Raw genomic sequence first — 22766 nt, 5'->3', positions numbered from 1 at the left:
TAGATTCACCTCCAGGGGTTGTATGTGAAAAAAAGAATTTTGGATATTATAGTTTATTAATGGAAACCAGGTTTTTCAAGTAAATCCTAATCATCAGAGATCCTCCCCCAGAAGTTCATTGATGTCATTATTTGGTGGCTATTGTGCTAGATTTAAATATCCATGTTTTTGTATATTAAAGAGGGTCCTGAAATGTAAAAAGCTGAAAATTTTAAATTTCTCTTACTTATGCCACCAATTTTCTTCAAAGTAAGTGGAAAAAATAGCCTTGCTTTTCAGTAACATTTGTTATTTTAAACATTTTAGAAAGTGTTTGAAATGAAGATAATTTCCTGAATGTAATTTTAGTGATTATTAAATCTACTCCTAGTGCTGCATATAAGAGGATTAGAAAGCAAATGTTTATTCTGAATAGTTGAATTGAACTGTTCTTTTTTTTTTAAAGTAATTTTGTCGAGTAGGTTGTGCCATGTAGTACAGAAATGGAAACGGATCCATAGTATGTTTTCTGGTACCCCTTTAGGGTTGTTAATTAATGCGTCACGTGCACTCTGATTTTCTTGTCCACCTCACAGTCCCAGATACTCTTGACCTATTAATCCTTGACTCTGTCTTAAACTACTTGCACTTATTTTTTTTTTTTTCCAACTGGTAGTTTTATCCGCTTTCACTGAGATAACACTGAAAGTGTGACATAAAATAGCTCCTCTTACATCTTAGGCACTTTGGGGAGGGAGAAGAAGATGAATCTGTGCCCCAGGTGGGGAATCCAGTCCAGCTGAAGACTGTGCTTTGATTTATGAAGCCGGAGTTTGTCATTTATTTTGGCTGACGCTATGCTCTAGGTGTATTTTGGCAAATTAAAGTCACAGAATCTTGACTATTGATGATACTGACCCAGAACCAGGACAAAGAGAATGGGGGATCCAGAAAAGGATAGTGATGGGACCCATGCTGGTAGCTCCTTGCTCAGGCCATCACCCCAAACATCCTTTGGTGGAATTTGTAGATAATACCAAACAATATTCTTACTACACCTGTACTTTTTAAAATAATCTGCTCAACATATCTTTGGATTTATATTAATGTATTAATAACTTTTACGTAGTTCATGAGGAATCAGCTCTGAACAAATTGTTATATGGTCCCCAAGTTCATAAACTTCAGATTCAGGAAGTTCTTGCAGTGAAGAGAACCAGTAGGACTAAGAGACAGGCCTTTTACTTCTGGTTCAGATTGAGAAAACCACACTCCCTCCAAAATAATGTCTGAGTTGGAATGACAAAAGGGTAGCAATTTATGTGCATTTTATTTGCCTCTCACTTTAGCACCTATCCCTCTCTCAATCCCTAAAACATGCTTCTCTACTTTGCTTTAACAGCAAGAAATTTCAATCTGTTAACAGGTATTGAAGCTTTATTACTGAGGTTTAATAATCAAATAGGAGTAAATCCAGTAGGCAAGTAGGAACATTTTAGAATTTCTCCCTTAACTCTTACTCACTTTAGGGATTTGAGGATTATTTTAAGAGGCACAGTGGTTTGAATGCCCAGAAAATTGCGTACAGATTTATGCAGAAGTAAACGTAGGCTCCAGAGGGTTCAGGGTCATGTCAGGAAGCCAAAGGATGTCATGTGTTGTGGGCAACTTAAAAGAATTGCCAACAGTGATTTTTAGCTACTTTTGTTTGCCATCAATGTGGCTCAGATGTGGGACCCAACGCTGTGCATTAGACTCTGTTGTGTTCCTTTTGGAGTGTGCCGCCTCCATCCTGTTCTTGTGCCCGCCAGAAAAAGTCTCTTTTTGCTGTATGAAGACATCTTACGGTTAGTTTTGCTGCTGAACAATGATAGAGATGGTATCAAGTTGAAAGTAAGGGAAGCAACATAGGTCATAGCTGTGTTCATAAAATACTTTTAGCTTCATTGCTATGAAAGTTTTTACAGAAGCAAAAATGTTATCGTCTTTCAAATATTTAAACAAATGTGTTTTTTGTTTTTTTTTTTAGAGTCCTAAATTTCTTTATTCTCAAATGCTACGAGTTAACAAATCAGCCATTGGATCATGTTGTGAGACTGGTTTATAATGTGTCTGAATTCCTGAGGCAGATTTTATTTGTTTGGTATCCTGCTTATGTTGATTTAGTTTTTAACTTCTATAATTTGAAGTCATAATGTAAAGTTTTTGCTGGATTCATAAAAAAAGTCACTGATAAGTTACCATTTGTTTCATATTTCTTTTTTTTTTTTAACATCTTTATTGGAGTATAATTGCTTTACAGTGGTGTGTTAGTTTCTGCTTTATAACAAAGTGAATCAGTTATATATATACATATGTTCCCATATCTCTTCCCTCTTGCGTCTCCCTCCCTGCCACCCTCCCTATCCCACCCCTCTAGGTGGTCACAAAGCACCGAGCTGACCTCCCTGTGCTATGCGACTGCTTCCCACTAGCTATCTATTATTTCATATTTCTATGTAACTTTGCTTTATAAGGTTTTTCTAAAGTCTTATAAGTCATTAATCAATAGGATTATCAAATATTTTGCGTAAGAAATGTGTTTTTATGTTAGAGTTGGGGGGCAAATACCTTATTTTCTCCTCAACCTACTTTCCACCACACTATTTCTCTTGCTGATATCTCCCAGAATTTTAGAATCCATCTTATATCTTTTGGGGAGGCTTGATTCGTAGCTCTTAAAACAGTGTTTGTCCACTTAATCTTGGGTTAACAGAGGCCCTAAATAAAGTTTTTTACCTTAATTACTGTCATTTTTCTTTCCACAATTTTTAAGTCAAATTAAAAACAACTTTTAAAAATTAAAACTTTTTTAAAATTTTAAAAATTAATTTAAAATTAAAAAAAATTTTTAATCACTTTGTTTTCATTCAAATGCACCTGGAGTCTGTCAGGAATAAAAAGGCAAACTGTAGAAAGAAGCAATATGATTTTTATCTAGGAATGCTTGCTAGAATCCTTCTTTAAAGACTTCATTAGATCATGCTTCCATTTTCAACTTTCTTAGTAAGAAATTGGATTTTTGCCTTAACATATAATATGCTTACCAGACCCTTGTATATTTTATTCCAAAAATATTTTATTTTACTTTCAGTAATGTTTCCACTTTTAATGAAATCTCTCCCTTTCATTCTTTTTAGCCTCCAGTCAATACTTGATTTGGCAATGCTGAGTGATTCATCACTTTATATAAAGTTACCATAACTGATTTTATCTTTAATAGCGTTATTCATTTTGTCAGCCAGCTATTAGTCGGGAGTATTTCAGGGGCACACTCTTTTTGTAAGTTATATGAACAGTAAACTTAAGGCACTAAAATTCTCTGAAGTCAAAGGTCAGAAAGCCTCTATAAGTTTTTAGACTTTTGTTTCAGAATCAAACAAAGCATGGGGAAAAGGAAAGGAAAATAAACCATCAGGTCTTTTTCTATATATTGCTGAATATTTAATTGCCTTCTTGTTTATAGATATTCCAAAGATGAACTAGGTTTTTCCCTTTTCTTTCACATGTTCAGGCACCACGCATGCCATAACAGCCTTGATTTCATTAGTTCTAAGTGGCCATCAGAAATAGAATATACAATATGTACATTTATACCAGTCCTCTTGAGAGGACTCAAAATTACTTCTTCCTTAAAAATTTAAATCCCTAATACTTTCAAAATTAAAATATGTGGAGGAATTATTCGTTGAGAAGATTTATGTACATTAAAAGAGAATAAAAACCATGACTGCTGGTGAATTTTTTTATTAGACTAACCTAGGACTGGATTGAGTTTAGGTGTGTTGAACCTACCCTAGAGTTAGATTGGGTCTGAAACCAAAAGACAGTCAGATTCTTCAAAGTGGGAACAGAGTCATTTCTGTTTGTCTACGTATTTTCTATAAGTGCTTTCGCACTACACATTGAACAGCTGCAGCAGAGACCACATGGCCTGCAAAGCCTAATGTATTTACTATCTGGCCCTTTATAGTAAAAGTTTGCCAAAACCTTTTCCAAAGCATAAATGGCAAATTGAGTCAATTTTAAAAGAATGTATAGTTTTCTGAGCTGGTTTTAGCAGTATTTCTTTAATTTTAAAGTCTAGATTCAAATCTAAGGTCTTTAAATTACTGATTATATAATCCTAAGCAGTTCATGTAACTGCATTGAGCCTCATTTCAAAATGAGCACAGATGTTAGGCTCACCATTTGACTTTCAACCACATACCTCAAGAGCCCATTGACAACATACAGGGAAAAGATGTGAAAGACAGCTTTCCACCCTTCTGCCATAAGTAAAATACATACTGGAAAAGGGGTATTGCCGTGAAGAAACCATCTCACAACTTAGAGGCTTAAAGGAACAATTTATTATTTTCTCTCACGGTTTTGTGGACTGACAGGGCGCAGCTGGGTGGTTCTCACTTGGAATCTCATTGCAATTAGAGGTCAACTGGGGCTGCCATCATCTGAGGGCTCAGCTGGGCTGGATGTCCAAGAGGGACGTCCATTGACTCGCTTGGCTGACAGGGTTGCTGGCTGCTGATGGGGTGCTCAACTAGACCTGTTCCAGCATTCACACTTGGATTTTACAAGGGCCTGGAGCTTCTTATACCCTGGCACCTGGGTTCTGAAAGGCAGAGTTCTAAGAGCAACATTCCCGGAAACCCAGGCAATAGTTGTAAGTCTTCTTATAACCTAGCCTTGGAAGTTCCAGAATGTCACTTCTTCCATATCCCTTGGTCAAGCAAGGCAGCAAGACTATCCCAAATACAAGAGAAGAGGAAATAGAGGATGGCTGTCAATGGGAGGAGTGCCAAATAATTTGCAACCATTTAAAGTCTGCCACAAGGTAAAATTAGGATAACCATCATCAGACACAGTTTCTGGCAGGTCTGTCTCCTGCTGGAGGAGACCAGTGCAGGAATTAATCAGATATGGTGGTAGAGCTGGGAACTCAAGGAGGCTTTATTGAGGATTTTAGAGTTTTGAGAGCTACAGGTACTGTTCTGCCATGGTATTCTCTTCTGTGACACTGACTTTATGATAAAAAGAGCAAGGGATTTCCTCAAAGTTTGCTCATTTTTTGGAAGCTGTCTAATGAAGACCCCTTGAAGGGAGAGGCAGCAGAGGTAGGGACTACCTTTGATAATTGCAATGAACTAGAACCCCACAGCTTGAGGAAAAGCCAGACTCCACCCACTTGTTGGTGTTGTGAGGACAGAAGAGAAGATGCTGGTGCGAGTGTCCAAACAACTGGTTGTTACCTCTTGCCACGCAGCATATGACCACAGTAGAATCCTTCCGTTTAACCCCTGTTTTTAAAATGTAGCTTTCATCATATCATCAAGCTATTTAGGAAAACCTTAATTATCCCCATTTGACTATCAGATCAAATAAAAATATTCAGTTTGTCCTTCAAGACCTTCATTCCATCAATTGCATTTAGCTCCTCCAGCCACATTCTTTTTTTTCTCAGTTATACATATATATATTCTTTTTCGGATTCTTTTCCCTTATAGGTTATTGCGAGATACTGAGTATAGTTCCCTGTGCTCTACAGTAGGTCTTTGTTGGTTATCTATTTTATATATAGTAGTGTGTATCTGTTAATCCCAGTCTTCTAATTTATGCTTCCCCACCGCTATCCCCTTTGGTAACCATAAGTTTGTTTTCTGTGTCTGTGAGTCTATTTCTGTTTTGTAAGTAAGTTCATTTGTATCTTATTTTTTTTAGATTCCACATATAAGTGGTATCATATGATACTTGTCTTTCTCTGTCTGGCTTATTTCACTTAGTATGATAATCTCTAGGTTCATCCATGTTGCTGCAGATGGCATTATGTCATTCTTGGCTGAGTAATATTCCATTGTGTCTGTGTGTGTGTGTGTGTATACACACACACATATACGTATACACCACATCTTCTTTATCCATTCATCTGTCGATGGGCATTCAGGTTGCTTCTATGTCTTGGCTATTGTAAATAGTGCTGCTGTGAACATTGGGTGTCCAACTACATTCTTTTTTTTTTTTTTTTTCCAACTACATTCTTAATGTTCACATCTTTGGCCTTGGGCCAGCAGTCAGGCTGGTCTCCTTAACCTGCTCTGGGTGTCACCATCATCCTTGCCTTCTTTCCTTTTGTTCATGCCACCTTTCCTTCCTGGAATGCCTCTTTCTCTTCTTTTGCCATTCAAATACTTTCCAAATCAAGTTTCCAGATCAAGATGCTTTTCCTGCTTAAAGCCTTCTTTGGCAAAGGCTTCCTAACAATAATATTCTTTTCTTTGTTCTTGATAGTATATTTTAGTGGAAATCTGGACCATGCTGCTTCTTTTTATATGCTGTCTTAGAATCGATCCCAAATTATATAATAATGGTAGGAATAAAGGCTAACATTTATTGAGTGCCTGCTGCATGTCAGGCATTTTTTTTTGTTCTTTTCAGTGGCCTCATCCTGATTATACATTATAATCACGAGTGCAGCTTTTGAAAAAAAATGGTATACTAGGGGGCCCACTCCTCGCCAGCCTGATTTAACCCAATTGGTGTGGGGCCTGGGCATCTGTATCTTTGAAAAGCACTCCAGATAATTCTGATGTGTATTCAGGGTTGAGAAACATTGGCTAGGGGAACACACAGTACTATGTGTTTAGATCTCATGGCCTTGGAAAATGCCTCCGATTTTATAGGACAAAACTGAATTTGGAGTATGAAGATATTTGTATTTCATTTATTTGATCAGCAGATTCAGACCTGTAAGGTACGGAACATTTAAAGGTAGAAATTCTTCCAGGGAGGGAAGCTATCCTCTTTTAATCTTTGCCATCCCAGCACACGGTGCATTATGTGGCACTTGGTAGATATGCAATGAATATTATTTGCGTGGAATTCAAAGGACAGAATCAAACAAGTAGACCCTGCATTTGGTTTATCTTCTCATGAACTGTACTAGAACATTAAGACCTTTGTTTTGCTGTCTCTGAAATACTCAAGGCAAAAATAAATGCAGACTTCTCTTGTTTTCTGTTGAGCAGAAAGGTAAAGAATGACTTTACTTGCTTTGCCTTCTGATGGAAGGCAAGATTGCATGTGAATCACATAAATGAATTCTGTCCAGGTTGTGTGATAAAATGAATCACACCTTATTCATAAGTGGTATTGCTTAGGTCTTACTACTCAAGACAGTTGGTTGTCATTCTTTAGAGTCTTTTGGGGGGGGGGGGGTCCACTCTACTTATAGTCAGTTCAACTGTGTAGTATTTTAAGGTCAGGAGTTTAGATTTCTTTATTCCCGGTGCCATGTACCCAACACTTGAAGGAGGTCATTAAAACCATCCTTTTGAAATTATTTAATTCTGTTATTCTTTCCCAGAGGTATATTTTTGACCTTCTGGTTGCCTTTGTAAGACACCTTGGAACCTTTTCTCGTTTCTCCTTGTCCTTCTAGAATGTGCTGCCCAGTCAGCATAGCATTGCAGTAGCTCCTGAAATTTATTTGAAGGTTATATCAGTGGTCTTTAGGATCCGTCCTTTGAAATGTCAGCCCAAATCAGTTAATACCACAGTTTGCTATGACAATAAAAAGAATGTGGTTTCACCCCATGTAGATACACTCTGTTCTCCATTGGTAAAGAAAAATGAAAATAATAAAAAACAATTGAAAATGTTCTGCTTGCTTTCTAGACAACAGCATTTTGAAAATAATTTTTCTGTAGCTAGGCTTGTAACCATCCTTGACTGTGGGATGCTTTTGTCACAGAACCGTGTAGTTAAGTTAAAAAAACAAACAAACCAGGCCAGTTCACCATTAAGTTGCCTCTAAGTTCCCATCTTAATTAAACATTCAAAATAATTAATAGATAGTTTGATTCTGTGTCTTCAGATAAGTCAGAACATCTGATTAAGAAGTGAAAAGTTCATGAAGTTTTCTGTGAACAGGTGATTTTAGTCATTTGGATTCAGACAGTCTTGTTCCGGAAATTTTAAGTCATTTGTTTGTAATTTGTAAGAGATTCCCACAGAACCCAGAAGGCAGATTTGTTGGCAGGAGACACAATTTGGAGTATCCTGAAGTGTTGTGCTGAGGGAACCTAACATCACGCTATAGAACCTGACAGCGCGCATTTTTGCCACAGGGAAAGCCATTCGTTTTTCTCTTATGGAAAGCTGGGGAGATGTGGAGATGTCCATTTTCTGGGTTCCATCTCTTACTGGATAACGGGCAGTCTGTGTGCATGATCCTTATCCCTCATGGCTAATAACTACATACTGTGCTAAAATATCTGCGTTTCCCTGGTCTTTTAAAAAATGTGCTGAGACCAGCCATCATCACATTCCAGATGCTTGCCCATTTGAGGTTGAATGTTAATGAATGAAATAGCAAGTGTTAAATGCATAGCCAGTCCAGTGCCTGTGTATAGGAGGTACTCCTTAAATAGTATTATCATAAATATTGTTCAGTACGCCTAAAATGAATTGTTCCTCTCATGATAAATGATAAAGTGACTGCATCTAGATTATCCTCATGGGCTTTGACATGCATATCATCTACTTGGAATTGCCTTGTTTTCTGCCCTTTTCAGAGCTTCTTCAAGGTAGTTCTTGAATGGTTTACAAAAGTTTTAATGCATCTGTTAACTCGTCACTTTGTTTTTATCACACTTGAGTTTCTGTTTTTGCCCACCACTTTAAAAACCATGTGGTTTACAAACACTTAAAAGTGTTATACATGTTTTTAACGCACTACATTGTTTTAAATGGCTATTTCCTCACACCATTCAACATCCCTGCGGTCACATGCTCAGCTGGATTAGCATTTGACTTATGTCCAAGTAGGAGCACATAAAAAAATGGAGCACTTAATTGGAATTTCACAGTGATTTCTACATAAACCAGCTTAAACAAGGTGTATTATGTATAGAAATTAGGAATTGACTAATCTGTGTAAATATATTTGTGTCAATGAGGTGATTTTAAATGGTGAAGAAATGCTACACGGTGGAACTTGAAGCCTGGTCATGTCACATGTAGTTCTTTAGCCACTAGAGTTGCCACTGTAGGCAGAATGTCATTTTGATTACAGCTTTACTATATTAAGATAGGATAATATAGAGCACTATAACAAACTGTTCGATTAAAACTTTTTCTGGTTAAATTTAACACTAAGATCCTATGTCTCAGAACCTCATTTATCATCACAAATGAATTTAATTGAACACTTGTCTCAAATGAACCATGCAATTTAAAAAAAATTCTTTATTTTTTCATTTTAGGGCCATATGGTTAGACTGAGAAACATTTTGGCTAGAATAGTAAAATTTGTAATTTGTCCATGTCCTGAATTGTTATTTTAATAGTATCACTAATGTGCTTATTTTCTACACTAGATATTGAGCAGAAACATTTCTTTTGTGTGTGTATTTCCAACTATCATGATAAATGCTTACACGCATGTATGTAAATGCAACATGGCTCAGCCTTTTTCTTTTACCTCAATTTAAAAAATGCCGAACAGCACAATAGCCATAACTTAATTATCTACGGAGTGTTTAGTTTGGAGGTGAAATAAGTTAGTTAACAGAAATACTTGAGAATAAACATAATGAGGTAACTTTTATACAGGGAAATATATTTCCACTTTTCAAAGTGCTTCATATATTCATAGAAACATTAGAAAATGTAACTCTGCCTAAATAATGCCATACTCTTATAATTTAAGATGTCAGATTCATATAAAGTGATTAATCATTTCTATGATGGTTTTTCAGTCAGTATTAGAACAACTTATGATAACAATGAAAAATTTTTAAAAGTTTCATAGAACTTATTGAGCACCAAAGTGGGTCTCCTTTTCATACTTTGCTTAGTTGCCATATTTTCAAGGTAGCATTAAGACATTTTATTATTTGAAAATCCAGATGTTTAAAAACTAAAAACACTGACATTGACAACTTTCCATCATATTATAGAAAAGACCCTGCATTATGATTAATTTGCAATTCAAAGACATTAAGGACCATGAGACCATAAAATTCTTATATATACTTATTTTAATATATCCTTCAAAGATACTAATAAAATAAACACATACTTATCAGTTGGTTAAAATATGAGTCTGAAATTACTGTGTTCTTAAAAAGACATGTATTTGTAGCAAAATAATATTGACTGTATATGATTAAGAAAAGAAAAAAGTTTCCATTGAAAATGAAGGGAGAGTAGTAAAAATATTTATTTTCAAGTCATGTTCTAGATTTCAAGGTCATCTGTTATGGAAGATACTGTGTTTCAGGGTGTGTCAGGGGAGCAGGGAAGAGGTTAATTCCTGATTTCCTATTTCTTAGTTTTAAGATTATTCATTCATTTATTGAACATTTTTTGACTATTTAGAATGTGCCATGTACTCTGCTGGGTATGTGATGGTAAAAGCAAGTTGCCCACCTAAAGAGATATCACCCATATTTATATTGTATTAAACTCCACTGTACTAAAGGACATGTTGTATCTAAGGTACTAAACCAAAGCCTGGCATATAGTAAGTGCTCAATAAAGAAGAGCCATTAATATTCTGTGACATCCTTTATAGCTATTTTTCATCTACTGAGGAACAGAGTGTAAAGTTTCTTTATTTACAAGAGTAATGATAACTATTCCGTGTATATGAATTGAAAATGTTCTGAATAGAATAGTTTAATAAAATGAGAAGAGCAGAATTATATGGCAACTCCCTATACTATAAACACAAATGCTTTCAGGTTAATAGATACCTCTTGAGAGTAAATGTTACTATTCTCAAACACTTTGAAACATGTAAAAGTGATCAGAAAGACCACTTTTTATTATGGAATTGCTCGGTAAATTAACTATTATCAACTTTGGAATCTAGCTATCTATGTATTTCAAAGAACCTTCTGAAAATAAACAGTAGAGTAATACCATCTCTTAAAAAAGTAAACTGAAGTGTGTAACATCCAGATTGTTTCTTGGTAAGTATTATATCCAGAGCTGTGCTGTTCAATGTGAAAGCCTCTAGACACATGAGTCTATTTAAATTTAAAAAGAACTTAAAGTAAGAATTCAGTTACACAGACATACTAGCCACATTTCAAGTGCTTAGTGGCATATGTGACAAGTGGATACATATTGGACAGTGCAAGTAGAGGACGTGTCCATCATCACAGAGAGTTCTCCTGGGCAGTGTTGCTCGAGGTTATATTAGATAAAGGACTATTTGATGTTTACTACTTATAACCACACAGAAAACGAATGACTAAGTTTGGTTTTGATAATTTGATTGTTTACACCACAGCTTCCAAATCTTGATTAAATTATTTAGCAAGCTCTTTGACAGGTAAAGCCTGCTTTAAAATGACTTAATTCCAGTAAAAGTTTAACTAAGTCTCAGAAGATGTAGTGCTTTACTCCATGACTTTGGGGAAATTGGAATTTTGAATACTGTCTAAGAGAGATGGCTAATCAATGTGATCAACGCTTTCTCTGCAGCGCCTTCCAAGCCTTTTTTTCTGAGCGCCCCACCATTCTACTCGTCGTGCTGCGGTGGGTCCTGTCGGCGCCCTGCCTCCCCCACTGCTTTTCCAAGTAAGTTTTTATACTTCATCAGCAATGCCTCAGTTACTCTGTAAACCAGAGCAGCAGGATTTAATGTGCTCTGGAAAACTAATTGGTAATGCAATGGCAAGGAGATAATTCCTCGCTAAAAATCACAGCGATCCTATTCAGGAGGTTTCCAGAGATTTATCGAACTTCAGCACACTGAGCGATTGTGAGCAGCTTCTAATGGCATTGAAACCCAGGGCTGACACACCAAGGAAAGCAACTTGTTTTCCATTTGATGTAAAAGATCTCAGAGGGACCCGTTTGGCTCTTTCTGAAACGTGTAGCAATGCTCATTTAAAGAAGAAGAAAGGAAGGAAAGAAAGCTAAGAAATTGTGTAAAATTTCCATTCAACTGAAAATGTGACACAGAAAGTCACTAGGTATCCATGGAAAATAATCAAAAATTGTCAAGATTGTAAAAGGAGATAAATACCTTCTCTTATGATCTTTAAGAAAACCAACCAGGGTTGTAGGAAATATTTTCAAGAGAACTTTTCAAACATTACACAGTTGTAATAGTGTGCAGGGTAGGGGGAGAATGACAACTTTCAAAAACTTGAAGAGCCCACACACGCTCACACGCACAAAGAAAAAAATGTCTAACTGAAAATAAAAAGAAATTAAGTTCACCTTGATTTTGAGATTTCTAGGTCAGCCAAGAATCTGTAGACAGAGGATTCGAGTCTATGATAAAGAAGTCCAGAGGAGGGGTGCATTTTTTTCAGCTGCCCGAGAGAAAACATTGATTCAGGTTAACAGCTCTGTCAGGTGAAAAGTGAAATAGGGGTAGGGTCAGGCAGAAGTCCAGAGCTGTATCACGGTTGAATTCAGATTCCCCGTTGCCTCTCTGCATGTGTTTTATGAATGTTTCAGGAGAGCAGTTGCTCAACAGAATGATTCCTGACAAGTGAGGCAGCAAATGCTGGCCGTTTAATGAGCTGCAAGCTTCTGAGTATCTCTTTAGGGGGCTGATACTTTCCCACAGAGCACTTTACATGGCCAGGACCCGGCCACAATGGGTGACAGACCCGTGACCAATCGTCACTTTCACTTGACTCATCCACACGCGACCTCACCACGATTTTTCACTGTGCAGATGAACTTTCGGAACCATTTCACAGGGAAAAGGCTCGGGCAAGGGTCAGTTGCCCTTTTGTATGGTCATAAAGCAAGGCTCTGTGTGTCAGTCTTTTCTCCTGTCTCGCATTCCAAGTGAATTTCTGCACACCATTTAAAGCACTTGGCTGAAAAATAAAGCAGTGAATGAAACTGACTTTTATAGACTCATTCTAGCTCATCTTCCCATACAACCCTGTCCACCTGAAAAGGGATTTAGTGGATGAGCTGAGTGCATACAGGACTTGCTGAATACATAGGGCCCATTATCCACTGTGGGGCTTGTTTATTAACCGGGACTGATACACTATTTTGGAAGTGACCTATTAATTGTCCATTTAACTAGAATGTATTGATTCAAATAGAAAAATAGAAACCATGACTAAACCTTTTTCTCGCTCCTTCAAGGTGGTCTCCTATGAGGATAATTGAAAACTGTTGTACAGATTAAGGAGACATTTATCACCATATATTAGAGTATCAGGAAAGGACGCCTGGAGTAGAGACTTAAACGCCAAATATCTGATACCACAGCATGGTGGCATCTCTGTGGAATTAAATCTTCAGTGTGGTATTCCAGGGGTGGAGATTGAAAGAGGTCCAACCCCTAGTTTCAGTGTTTTCACCCTGGTATAATACTGGTCTTCTACTTTAGAAACTCTGGAAATGTAGACAGGTAAGGGGCAATTTACCAAAATATTCCATGTAACAGGTGGACGTTCATGTATGCGTGAATGTGTGTGTGTATTCATTTTATAGTAGTGTTTTAATGAGTTTCTAAGCCATAAAAGTATACTAATGCCCAGGCCAGTTTACTAAATAGAGCACATAAAAGTAAGTCCAAAGTCATTTCCTAGATAACCTCATCTTGACTGCTTGAAAAAAATCACCCAAAGCACGTCTCATTTTTCTCCATCTGCTTCTCAGCCCTTCCCACTTTATGCCTTTTGTGTAGCTTTTGTAAATTGTGGTGTCTATCCCTGGAGGCTTATAAAGTCCTGTGTTTATCTTTTTTATTTAATAAAACATACAAGGGGAAAATCAGCACAGTTCAGATTGAGGATGAGAATGCACTTGGTTTGTCTCCATTTCTAAGTTGGCATTTTAAAACAGCGTAGAAGGGTGGAGTCAACATGGCGTACTAGGACGATGAAGAATTCGTGTCTCCGCACAAGTAGGGCACCTGCCAGGCACTGGTGGGGAACCACGGACACCTAAGGGGATGGGAGGAGCCCCCAACAACCGGGTAGGACATGGGGAGTGGGGGGGAAGGAAGGGGGAGGAGAAGTGGAGGCGGGATGGGACTGGTGCCCCTGAGGTGCGGCTGGGTGAGGGGAAGGGATCCCACACCCGAAGGGGGAAATTGGGGAACCACTGGGAGGGTAGAGGATCAAAAGGGAGCATGGCCAAGTTTCCCATGCCCACTTGGACCCCCAGGAACCTGCTGAGATCCCAGGCCTGATCCTCTACCCACCGAGGGCCCCTCCAGCCATGCGGGTCCTGAGGGAGTGGGAGGGAGGGAAGGGGGAGCAAAAGTTAAGGCCGGACCTCCAGGACCGGCACCCTGAGGGGTGGCTGGGGGAGGGGAGGAGTTCCTACACCCAGCGGGACTGACCCACGGTTACAGGTCCAGCAGTGGTGACAGGGGAGACCCTGGGGGAGATGGGGGGTGGCATGGAGGGACGCAGCCAGTGCTTTCCCTGTCCACTTAGGCACCGGGAAACCTGTTGGGCTCCCGGGCCTAATCCTCTGCCCTTGGAGCCTCGCTCCTGCCGTGCAGAACCCAAGCCCCACCCACACACCCTCACTCGGTGCTACTTCCAAACTCTGGAACTCCACACTCCAGAGGCCCTCCTTGTGACGTGCTGCCTCTCCTATTCCACGCAGGTCCTAAGCAGAGGCCCCGCCCCACACTTGAACGTCCCACCCCATGCTCAAACGTAACCCCCCCACCCACCTAGGTCCCACCCCACCCTAAACCCCACCCTGCCTAAGTTCCACCCCTGCCTAAACTCCACCCCCATAGCCAAGGCTATTTTTTTTTTTCTTTTTTCCTCTTTTAGATTGGGATTGTTTTACCTTGTTGATTCATTGTGGTTGATTCCTTTATATTTTTATTTTTCCAATTCTTTTATTTTTCTAATTTTATTTTATTCTTTATACTTTGTTATTGTTCTCTCCTTTTGGCTTGTTCCCCTCCCCCCTTTTTTTTTCTTTTTCTTTTTTCTGGTGTGGTTTTATTTTACTTTGTTGCAGTTGTTTCAATTATAGTTTTATTTTTCCTAATATATTTTTTATCATTCTAATTTTATTTTGTTTATTATTCTTTGATATTGTACTGCTCTTTTCTTTCTTTCTTTCTTTCTTTTTTTTTTTTTACTGTGCTACGAAGCTTGCGGGATCTTGGGTCCCAGACCAGAGGTTGGGCCTGAGCTCCTGTGGACGGAGCTCTGAGTCCAAACCGCTGGACTAACAGAGAACCTCAGACCCCAGGGAATATTAATCAGAGTGAGGCCACCCAGAGGTCCTCATCTAAGCTCCAAAACCCAGCTTTATCCAACTGCCTGCAAACTCCAATGCTGGATGTCTCAGTCCAAACAACCAGTAAGACAGGAATACAGTACCACCCATCAAAAAAAAAAAAAAAAAGAAACAACAAAAAATTATGTTACAGACGAAGGAGCAAGGTAAAAACCTACAAGACCAAATAAATGAAGACAAAATAGGCAACCTACCTGAGAAAGAATTCAGAGTAATGATAGTAAAGATGATCCAAAATCTCGGAAACAGAATGGAGAAAATACAAAAAACATTTAACAAGGATCTAGAAGACCTAAAGAGCAAATAAACAGTTATGAACAACACAATAACTGAAATTAAAAATACTCTAGAAGGAATCAGTAGCAGAATAACCAAGGCAGAAGAACGGATAAATAAGCTGGAAGATAAAATGGTGGAAATAACTGCCAGGGAGCAGAATAAAGAAAAAATAATGAAAAGAATTGAGGGTCGTCTCAGAGACCTCTGGGACAACATTAAATGCACGAACATTCAAATTATTGGGGTCCCAGAAGAAGAAGAGAAAAAGAAAGGGTCTGAGAAAATATTTGAAGAGATTATAGTTGAAAACTTCCCTAACATGGGAAAGGAAATAGTCAACCAAGTCCAGGAAGCGCAGAGAGTACCATACAGGATAAACCCAAAGAGAAACACGCCAAGACACATATTAATCAAACTATCAAAAAATACAAAGAAAAAATATTAAAAGCAGCAAGGAAAAAGCAACAAATAACATACAAGGGAATCCCCATAAGGTTAACAGCTGATCTTTCAGCAGAAACTCTGCAAGCCAGAAGGGTGTGTTAGGACATATTTAAAGTGATGAAAGGGAAAAACCTACAACCAACTTTACTCTACCCAGCAAGGATCTCATTCAGATTTGATGGAGAAATTAAAACCTCTACACACAAGCAAAAATTAAGAGAATTCAGCACCTCCAAACCAGCTTTACAACCAATGCAAAAGGAACTTCTCTAGGCAGGAAACACAAGAGAAGGAAAAGACCTACAAAAACAAACCCAAAGCAATTAAGAAAATGGTAATAGGAACATACATATGATAATTACCTTAAATGTAAATGGATTAAATGCTCCAACTAAAAGACATAGACTGGCTGAATAGATACAAAAACAAGATGCATATATATGCTGTCTACAAGAGACCCACTTCGAACTTAAGGACATACACAGACTGAAAGTGAGGGGATGGAAAAAGATATTCCATGCAAGTGGAAATCACAAGAAAGCTGGAGTAGCAATACTCATATCAGACAAAATAGACTTTAAAATAAAGACTATTACAAGAGACAAAGAAGGACACTACATAACGATCAAGGGATCAATCCAATAAGAAGATAAAACAATTGTAAATATTTATGCACCCAATATAAGAGCACCTCAATACATCAGACAAATGCTAACAGCCATAAAAGGGGAAATTGACAGTAACACAGTCATAGTAGGGGACTTTAACACCCCACATTCACCAATGGACAGTTCATCCAAAATGAAAATAAATAAGGAAACACAAGCTTTAAATGATATATTAAACAAGATGGACTTCATTGATATTTATAGGGCATTCCATCCAAAAACAACAGAATACACTTTCTTCTCAAGTGCTCATGGAACACTCTCCACGATAGACCATATCTTGGGTCACAAATCAAGCCTCGGTAAACTTCAGAAAATTGAAATCATATCAAGTATCTTTTCCGACCCCAACACTATGAGACTAAATATCAATTACAGGAAAAAAACTAAAAAATACAAACACATGGAGGCTAAACAATATGCTACTAAATAACCAAGAGATCACTGAAGAAATCAAACAGGAAATCAAAAAAATACCTAGAAACAAATGACAATGAAAACACGATGACGCAAAACCTGTGGGATGCAAGAAAAGCAGTTCTAAGAGGGAAGTTTATAGCAAACTTCAGGAAACCAGAAAAATCTCAAATGAACAAACTAACCTTACACCTAAAGCAATTAAAGCAAGAAGAACAAAAAATACCCAAAGTTAGCAGAAGGAAAGAAATCAGAAAGATCAGAAATAAATGAAAAAGAAATGAATAAAACAATACCAAAGATCAATAAAACTGGGGCTTCCCTGGTGGCGCAGTGGCTGAGAATCTGCCTGCCAATGCAGGGGACACGGGTTCAAGCCCTGGTCTGGGAAGATCCCACATGCCGCGGAGCAACTAGGCCTGTGAGCCACAATTACTGAGCCTGCGCGTCTGGAGCCTGTGCTCCGCAAGAAGAGAGGCCGCGATAATGAGAGGCCCACGCACCGCGATGAAGAGTGACCCCCACTTGCCGCAACTAGAGAAAGCCCTCGCACAGAAACGAAGACCCAACACAGCCATAAATAAATAAATAAATAAATAAATAAATAAACCCAAAGTTTAAAAAAAAAAATCAATAAAACTAAAAGCTGGTTCTTTGAGAAGATAAACAAAATTGATAAACCATTAGCCAGACTCATCAAGAAAAAAAAGGAGAAGACTCAAATCAACAGAATTAGAAATGAAAAAGAAGTAACAGCTGACACTGCAGAAATACAAGGGATCATGAGAGATTACTAGAAGCAACTATATGCCAGTAAAATGCACAACCTGGAAGAAATGGACAAATTTGTATAAAAGCACAACCTTCTGAAACTGAACCAGGAAGAAATAGGAAATATAAACAGACCAATCACAAGCACTGAAATTGAGGCTGTGATTAAAAATCTTCCAACAAACAAAAACCCAGGACCAGATGGATTCACAGGTGAATTCTATCAAACATTTAGAGAAGAGTTAACACGTATCCTTCTCAAACTCTTCCAAAATATAGCAGAGGGAGGAACACTCCCAAACTCATTCTTCGAGGCCACCATCACCCTGATACCAAAACCAGACAAAGATGTCACAAAGAAAGAAAACTACAGGCCAATATCTCTGATGAGCATAGATGCAAAAATCCTCAACAAAATGCTAACAATCAGAATCCAACAACACATTAAAAGGATCATATACCATGATCAAGTGGGGTTTATCCCAGAGATGAAAGGATTCTTCAATATATGCAAATCAATCAGTGTGATACACCATATTAACACATTGAATGATAAAAACCATATGATAATCTCAATAGATGCAGAAAAGGCTTTTGACAAAATTCAACACCCATTTATGATAACCCTCCAGAATGTAGGCATAGAGGGACCCTACCTCAACATAATAAAGGCCATATATGACAAACACACAGCCAACATCGTTCTCAATGGTGAAAAACTGAAACCACTTCCTCTAAGATCAGGAACAAGACAAGGTTGCCCACTCTCACCACTGTTATTCAACATAGTTTTGGAAGTTTTAGCCACAGCAATCAGAGAAGAAAAAGAAATAAAAGGAATCCAAATTGGAAAAGAAGAAGTAAAACTGTCACTGTTTTCAGATGACATGATACTATACATAGAGAATCCTAAAGATGTTACCAGAAAACTACTAGAGCTAATCAATGAATGTGGGAGAGTAGCAGGATACACAATTAAAGCACAGAAATCTCTTGCATTCCTATACACTAATGATGAAAAATCTGAAAGAGAAATTAAGAAAACACTCCCATTTACCATTGCAACAAAAAGAATAAAATACCTTGGAATAAACCTACCTAGGGAGAGAAAAGACCTGTGTGCAAAATTATAAGACACTGATGAAAGAAATTAAAGGTGATACAAACAGATGGAGAGATATACCATGTTCTTGGATTGGAAGAATCAACATTGTGAAAATGACTATACTACCAAAAGCAATCTACAGATTCAGTGCAATCCTTATCAAAATACCAAGGCATTTTCCACAGAACTAGAACAAAAAATTATACAATTTGTATGGAAACACAAAAGACCCCTAATAGCCAAAGCAATCTTGAGAAAGAAAAATGGAGCTGGAGGAATCAGGCTCCTGGACTTCAGACTATACTACGAAGCTACAGTAATCAAGACAGTATGGTACTAGCACAAAAACAGAAATATAGATCAATGGAACAGGTTAGAAAGCCCAGAGATAAACCCACACACATATGGTCACCTTATCTTTGATAAAGGAGGCAAGAGTATACAATGGAGAAAAGATAGCCTCTTCAATAAGTGGTGCTGGGTAAACTGGACAGCTACATGTAAAAGAGTGAAATTAGAACACTTCCTAACACCATACACAAAAGTAAACTCAAAATGGATTAAAGACCTAAATGTAAGGCCAGACACCGTCAAACTCTTAGAGGAAAACATAGACAGAACACTCTGTGACATAAATCACAGCAATATCCTTTTTGACCCACCTGCTAGAGAAATGGAAATAAAAACAAAAATAAACAAATGGGACCTAATGAAATGTAAAAGCTTTTTCATAGCAAAGGAAACCATAAAGAAGACGAAAAGACAACCCTCAGAATGGGAGAAAATATTTGCCAACGAATCAACGGACAAAGGATTAATCTCCAAAATGTACAATCAGCTCATGCAGCTCAATATCAAAAAAACAAACAACCCAATCCAAAAATGGGCAGAAGACCTAAATAGACATTTCTCCAAAGAAGATATACAGATTACCAACAAACACATGAAAAGCTGCTCAACATCACAAATCATTAGAGAAATGCAAATCGAAACTACAATGAGGTATCACTTCACACTGGTCAGAATGGCCATCATCAAAAAATCTACAAACAATGCTGGAGAGGGTGTGGAGAAAAGGGAACCCTCTTGCACTGCTGGTGTGAATGTAAATTGATACAGCCACTATGGAGAAGAGTATGGAGGTTCCTTAAAAAACTAAAAATAGAACTACCATACAGCACAGCAATCCCACTACTGGGCACATACCCTGAGAAAACCGTAATTCAAAAAGAGTCATGTACTGCAATGTTCATTGCATCACTATTTACAATAGCCAGGACATGGAAGCAACCAAAGTGTCCATCAACAGGTGAATGGATAAAGAAGATGTGGCACATATATACAATGGAATATTACTCAGCCATAAAAGGAAACAAAATTGAGTTATTTGTAGTGTGGTGGATGGACGTAGAGTCTGTCATACAGAGTGAAGTAAGTCAGAAAGAGAAAAACAAATACTGTATATTAACACATATATATGGAATCTAAAGAAAATAAAAAAGGTTCTGATGAACATAGGGGCAGGACAGGAGTAAAGACACAGATATAGAGAATGGACTTGAGGACATGCAGAGGGGGAAGGGTAAGCTGGGACGAAGTGAGGGAGTACATTGACATGTATACACTACCAAATGTAAAATACATAGCTAGTGGGAAGCAGCCGCATAGCACAGGGAGATCAGCTCGGTGCTTTGTGAACACCTAGAGGGGTGGGATAGGGAGGGTAGGAGGGAGACGCAAGGGAGCGGGGTTATGGGGATATACGTATGCATATAGTTGATTCACTTTGTTATACAGCAGAAACTAATGCAACATTGTAAAGCAATTATACTCCAATAAAGATGTTTAAAAAAAAAGAACACTAGAAAAAATAAATAAATAAATAAAATAAAACAGCATAGAGATGCCACAAGTGTTCTTAATAAATGTTGGTGTCTCATTAGTGATAAATCTGAAATGAATTTCTTATTTTCTTATTTATGATGTTCACTGTATTGGCAGCAAATAATAATGAAATGGTGGATTTAGGCTTTCATTAAGAATATTACATAAATAATCATGATACCAAGGAACAGTTAATAAGACTTACAACTGCCTGGTAAGCTTTTTAATTTAAGGCATTTACTAGATTTTCTTTTCTTCTTTTCTTTTAATAATAAGAATGATCTTATGCCCAAGCATTTAAGTTTTTTTGCATTTGTACGAAAGAAGGAAAATGAACTGTTGAAGTAATTTTGTATTATTTTGTATTTCAGTTCGGATAGCCAAAATTATGGTTTATACTAAAAATTTTAATAGATGAAATCAGTGGCCCTCATCATCATTTCACAATATTGACTTCACTCTTTCTAAAAAGTGTAGGATTAGAGCAACACATCCATAGCTAGCAAGTGAAATATCATTTTGACTGTTTACATGATTCACTTCTTTAAAATTGATTTAGTTTTTCTTGTTAACCTTTTAGATTTATGATTGACTTGTGGCAGTGTGGAAACAATCATTCATCTAGTGCCCTTCTCACATATAATAAATAGTTTAATAGGCTATTTAAGCACAATCCTTACAGTGGGGAAAAATTTAAAGGCAGTGGTAAAAGTTCTCTCCCCCAAAGCAGTGTAAGGAAAATCTTTGATAGTATGTCCATAAGGTTCTTTTCAAAATAACATACTTCATAAAATGAGATGGAAAGTTGTAGAAGTTATGCAGAGAATGACCTTAAGAAAAAGACTACATGAAAATGTATAGGAGTCTTAATTTTGTAGAATAGCTAATTGAATTAATGAGATAATTATTTCGTTTTGTCTTTGAGTACCCAACTTGAATTTGACCTTTCAAGAATTTTATGCATTAAAAGACAAAGTTTAAATTTGGAGCAGCATTATAAAAATATGAGTGAGGAAATATTCTTCTGGGATAAATTGCTCTCCCTTTTTCTTGGGAGGTGAACTTAGATTCTGCATTTTGAGATCATTTTACTATCTTCCCTTTCTCATTAAAACTTAAAAGAGGGCTTCCCTGGTGGCGCAGTGGTTAAGAATCTGCCTGCCAATGCAGGGGACACGGGTTCGAGCCCTGGTCTGGGAAGATCCCACATGCCGCAGAGCGGCTAGGCCCGTGAGCCACGACTACTGAGCCTGCGCGTCTGGAGCCTGTGCTCCCAACAAGAGAGGCTGCGACAGTGAGAGGCCCGCGCACCGCGATGAAGAGTGGCCCCCGCTCGCCGGAACTGGAGAAAGCCCTCGCACAGAAACGAAGACCCAACACACCAAAAAAAAAATACATAAATAAATTTATTTTAAAAAAAAACAAACTTAAAAGAACATAGAATACTCTCCAAATTTCAATTTAGGATTTTGTTGAAGGCAGCAGGGAAAGGACCTTATTTTTATTACTGTAGGTTCGTCCTATGAGTGACACTGTCAAAGGTGGCAGTGCTCTGATGGGTCTTCTTACCATCTGACCTGGATGTTTTCTGCTCTCAGCTGGAGCAGTGAGTGGGCTTAGGGAACTGATCAAGACCTATGGAAATCCATAAAAGGCTGCCTGAGGGCTTCTTTTATAAGGATTTATCTTTAGAACTCTAAGATTTTCAGAGGGATGCAGCATTTTGTGCTAACAGAGAAAGAAGCCTAATTATTGTGGTGAAAACATAATTGTGTTTGTGTGATAAGTTGAACATAGGTTTTGACTTCTCAATAGTGAAGGGAGATAAATGACACTTGGTCAACCAGGAAGAAAGTTTAAAGGAGTCAGAGACTCGAAGACAATAGATTTTCCAAGTTGATGGCTCTATTCAGCAGTTC

General features: G+C 37.7%; 1 protein-coding gene across 1 annotated transcript in view; it reads left to right on the top strand.

Annotated features, from left to right (window-relative positions):
- The window catches only part of DBX2 (developing brain homeobox 2), a 39456-nt gene that overhangs the window by 3523 nt on the left and 13167 nt on the right, over positions 1–22766 (top strand). Inside the window, exon 2 of the mRNA XM_059934563.1 lies at positions 11509–11604. Coding sequence (XP_059790546.1) covers positions 11509–11604 — 96 coding nt within the window. The remainder of the gene's footprint in view (positions 1–11508; positions 11605–22766) is intronic.

Source organism: Balaenoptera ricei, chromosome 10 (genome assembly GCF_028023285.1).
Source record: "Balaenoptera ricei isolate mBalRic1 chromosome 10, mBalRic1.hap2, whole genome shotgun sequence".
NCBI lineage: Eukaryota > Metazoa > Chordata > Mammalia > Artiodactyla > Balaenopteridae > Balaenoptera > Balaenoptera ricei.
The sequence above is the reverse complement of the archived record's forward strand: the minus strand, read 5'-3'. Positions and strand labels throughout refer to the sequence as shown.